This window comes from Sinocyclocheilus rhinocerous, unplaced genomic scaffold, assembly GCF_001515625.1.
Source record: "Sinocyclocheilus rhinocerous isolate Xijiao unplaced genomic scaffold, SAMN03320098_v1.1 scaffold949, whole genome shotgun sequence".
NCBI lineage: Eukaryota > Metazoa > Chordata > Actinopteri > Cypriniformes > Cyprinidae > Sinocyclocheilus > Sinocyclocheilus rhinocerous.
Window position 1 is genome coordinate 321,059 of NW_015635538.1, and position 4,941 is coordinate 325,999.

General features: G+C 37.8%; 1 protein-coding gene across 1 annotated transcript in view; it reads right to left on the bottom strand.

Moving 5' to 3' along the window:
* The window catches only part of kif6 (kinesin family member 6), a 153,546-nt gene extending 149,534 nt beyond the window's left edge, over positions 1-4,012 (bottom strand). The window contains exons 1-3 of the mRNA XM_016561695.1: positions 3,953-4,012; positions 3,415-3,521; positions 2,633-2,707 (exon numbers count right to left, since the gene is read on the bottom strand). Of these exons, the coding sequence (XP_016417181.1) occupies positions 2,633-2,707; positions 3,415-3,521; positions 3,953-4,012 (242 nt within the window). The remainder of the gene's footprint in view (positions 1-2,632; positions 2,708-3,414; positions 3,522-3,952) is intronic.
* Positions 4,013-4,941: the final 929 nt, after the last annotated feature.

Here is a 4,941-nt window from a genome sequence, read left to right on the forward strand (position 1 = left end):
GAGCCTGTCTAAATGTTGAGGGAAAAACACTAGTGTGAAGGGATATGTTAATGATGTGAGTGAGTGCAGGTACAACTGCAGGAGAAATGGCTTGAAGGAGATGAGATGGAATAGGATCAAGCGGACAAGTAGTAGGATGATTAGAAAGGATGAGTTTGGAGACTTCTGCCTCAGAGAGTGAAGATAAGGATGTGAATGAGTGTATGTTTGCTGGTAAGATGTGCTTGACAGATTGTGGTGTGGAAAATTGTGCACTGATGTTTTTAATTTTATTAATGAAAAATGTGGCAAAGTCGTCAGCTATTAGAGTTGATGCAAGAGGGGGAGGAGGAGGACAAAGGAGGGAGGAAAATGTTTTAAAGAGCATGCGAGAGTTAGACTAATTGTTAATTTTGTTATGGTAATATGTCCTTTTAGCAGTGGAGACATTAGCAGAGAAGGAAGAGAGGAGTGACTGATACACATTAAGGTCAGAAGGATTTTGGGATTTACGCTAGGGCTGTGCGATTAATCGAAATCGAACCGCAATCTCGATTTGAGACGTTGCATTGCGTTTACTAATCGCAAAGCCTGCGATGTGGACGCGATATGACTCTGTTCCAGAGCAAATGCATGACTGCCAGCCTTGAGTGTCACTCTTACTAACCAATTGAGTGAGCGCACCTCCGTTCTCCCCAATCAGCACTGCTCTAGCCAACTGCGTAACGCCCACCATTAAAAAATAAATAAATAAATAAAAATTAAAAATAGAAAGCGCGCGCTGAGAGAGAGCTAGTGGGATTATGGCGTCTACAGGGTCGGATCGATAGTCAGGCAAAGACAGTAATACTAAAGAAAAACATATGACATTACTTTGGCTTCAAAATGACAGACATTGAACAAAACAGAAACTGTGCCACAACGCATAAGAGCTCCCTTATCGGTTCTGTTTAGTACTGGAGGATAAAAGATACATTCTTAGATGTTTTTATTAGTACATGAATGTTATCTTACACATTTTATCTCCCCAACAGATTCTAATTTGAAATAAGTTTATAATGCATGTTCGCTATTCCCAATTCGGAAGACCGCACACACAGCCTGTAGCCGGGTTTCCATCCAAAGTTGCAAATGTAACTTATGCGCAAAATTGGAATATCATGGAATATTGGAATATAAAACATTTGCGAACAAGAATCGTTTCCATCCAACAAGTCAAAGAGAACAAAATCGTCACTTCCTGATAAACTGGCACTATGAAAAGTAGGAGAATATAATAATTTTCATATATAATAAATTATTTGCGCCTCAGAGCGAGCAGACGAATCACAATGCGGTCATTGCTTTCGGAGATGGATGCTGCTGTTTGGGAACGCAGTCGTGCAAGACATTTCAATTATACAGAAATACTTTGATGACAGACTTTGCTGGTGCATTTCCGCATGACCATAACAACATTTCAGATGCTGTGGAATGAGATCGGTCTGCTGGTTAGTCAGGTTTTGCGGTTCCATAGCGCAAAGTCACATGATTTTTTTGATGCGCTTGGAGGAATTTATTTGCAAAATGCATTTCCATCTACCATTATTCGCATCAACCCTTTTTACCACCTCAAGCGAGCGTAAAAACAAATTAAGCAATTTTATTCTAAATTTGGCGTTTCCATCACTCGTTTCTCAGGTGATACTTCAAAATGCGCATTAAAATAGTGTGATGGAAACATAGTGTAGGCGCGTTTCCAGTACAGATTTGCGCAAAACTTTGGCGATATTTTATAAATGTAGATTAAAAAGTATTGTGAAATGACGGCGTTCAACCCTCTACATTGTGAGTAAATCACTCGCATATGCGACTAAATCTTCACTCTAGCGACTAAATGATGTCTAACATTAGCCAATGGCTAATAAATTCTCAGATTTTACTCGCCAGTGTGTGAGTTGGAGGCTGAGTATAAGTTTAGCACAGATATATTTTCACTCGCCGAACACTCTCTGACTGAGCGCTTCAGAGTTTCAGGCTGCGTTTACACTGGCACAAAAAATCAGATCTTTCGTTCACATCTGACACAGATCGGAATTTGTTGCACAGTGTAAACACAAAAACCCGCACGGGATCCGATTTTTTTGCATCCGATCTGAGCCACTTCCAAATGTGGATTTTAATCGGATACAGTGTATTAGCAGACATAGGCAAAGTGTGCAGGTTGTTAGGATTGCGCTGCCTATAGAGTGTGAAACGTGGTTTGCGAGCGTTAGTGATAGTAGGGATCTGGAAACATAGTGGTTACAAAAAAATTAATTGGCAGGTGTCCTAGAGGTGTGTCAGGCAAAGGAGACATGCCAAATGTGCAGTGTTGGGGAGCTCCCGGAACATGGTTGAGAAGTTACTGTACTGAACCACAGCATTAACTATTGGCATGTTTCATGACTTTGTCAACCAGGATACTTTTCCTTAATACTTATATATATTTAATACTTAAATGATTAATAATACTATATACTAATACTAAATAATTTTTTCCTTCATTTTGAATAGTATACAGTACATATCTATTGTTTTCTCAATTAATATAAACATGTATTTTTGAAATGTATGCTTGCGCAAGCATGCCTTTCAAGCAGAAATTTTCAGAGAAGAGAAAATGTCAACTCACTTATCAGCAACAGGCTTTGCAATGGCCTCAAAGATTTCCTCTTGATTGGCTGTTTGGTCAAAAACGTTCTGAAACCTGTAGTGAAGAAATATTTTAGTGGAAATAGGTTGTTTAAAGACAAATGAAAACAACTTTTGGTTTTACTTATACTTTGGTCACACGCTTAACTAACACTAAATCTGCTCTAATTCCATTTAAAAATGTTTCAAAATGTTGTTATTTATCCAGCAATTTTTTATTATTATTATTATTATTATTATTATTTAAACAGGAAATGTCCCAAGAGATTTGACATAATAATGAGAATTAGCTTTTAATGCCATAATTATGGGATGAGCAAAGAGCATGTGGACTGCCTCTTAAAATTCTGTGGTTGGTAAACTTCTGTGTTACTGGCACTTAGACTTGTAAATTGGAGATTCACCCTAGCCAGCTGACAGGGCATGGAGACTCTCTGACTACAGCTTTTAACAACTGGAGAAAATCCTGCTGTTATACTGGTGCAATAAATGGAAATGATTTACACAAAACTTATTGATGTTTGTTGTGCAATTCCAAAATATGCAACATTTGAATAATTTGAAAAAGAGTTCCAGAGAGAGAAAAATACACTTTCATGTTTCTATATATAGTGACCACCACAGTAAATACACCATTCATATCTGAATGGATGCTTCATTAAGCATGCAAGAATATTAATTATTAAATGCAGATCATGTTTGGGAAACCAACCCTATAATTTAATTATATTAAATTTCTCCCTAATTTTTCCTCCACATCACCTGAATTTGTAGTTTTCCCTCTTATTGTTGATAACACCATCTGCCAGGTCTCTGGGCACCACAAACTCCAAACTACCGCCCTGCTCCTCACAGTCCACAAAGTACTCCTGCAAGAGTATGTGTTAAGTATGAGCATACTTAATCTTGCTAATGTAGACATGTGAATGGTATATCACCTTCTTTTATGATTAATATTTTCTATCACTAAGACAAAAATATTAGACTAAAGAAAATTACAGACATGCTAAGATGATGTAACGTTAAACAAATATATAAACAATGCTAATAATCAGAGATCATTAAGGTTTGTGTTTTGTAGCGGTTTATAAGTAGTATTCATGTGATTTAAACCAGATTCTTTTTATAAGAAATTATTAGACATTAAACACTGCAGCCCCTGATAGAAAACACATGCATTTAACTAGTATTAACTCTTAAGATAGGTAAGGCAATATAAAATGTATATACATACATACATACATACTGTGTATTCGAAGAAAACAAACAAAAAAAAAGAACACAAATGCAAAACACTCACCGCGGTCTGGTTCTTCGTCGGTTTCACACGGGCAAAGATTTGAATCGTTTGCTTTACCATTGTTTTATATTTGTGATGCTTTTTATCGTTTTTTCCATCCAAAGCACCCGATTAGCTTCACACGTTTAGTTAACTCTTTTTTTATTTCTTTGTGTACAGAGGTTGCTAAGCAACCAGCGACGTTGAACACGCTCAGCACAGTTCTCAACCATAGACATCATAATAAATACCTAGACGCTCGACCGCACGTCAACGTCGCCGCCATATTGGTGAAGGCAACTCTCCTTAACTCTCATATCGGGACAGGCGAAAACGTACCTGACTCGTAGGTGCAGAGCAAATGGGTGGAGCTTACGTGTAGCTCCCCCTCGCTAGACGTCCAGCGGGGAGGAGCTACACGTAAGCTCCACCTCTTTTGATCTAGTCTAGCTCCACCTTTATGGATCTAACGTTAGTAAAGCGACACTCATTTCGCTACCATAGTGGCTGTTAAAGTTAATGCAAGCCCTTCGTCAGATGGATCTTTAACCTAATGGGGAATTTTTTATTTTTTATTATTTTTATTATTATTATTGTTGATTGGGTCAAAGTAACTATCCGGTTACATCGGTCTCATCCGCTTCCAGCTATTTTTAGCTGTGCAAAACAGCTCGTTTTGCTGCTTGTTATTGCAAACTGGGGTTTATTACCATATTATTTTTATGTATCATCTTAATTATGAACACACTGGTTTGTAATGCAGTTCTACCGTTTACTGCACGGTGTTATTCATCTCATTATTTCCCTTTAGCGGCTAATGAACGTAAGTCTCGCCCATAGGCTTACTTCCGCGTTGAAGAATAAGGTGGATAAGACTTGCATGGAACGACATGCTGACATAGCTAATGTTGCCTAACCTTTCTTTAACATTTTTGATGATTTCGTGATTTTTCGGCAGTTTCTGTTACTAATGTATGACTAGATTATCTGCGCACCCCTGCTTTCTTTTT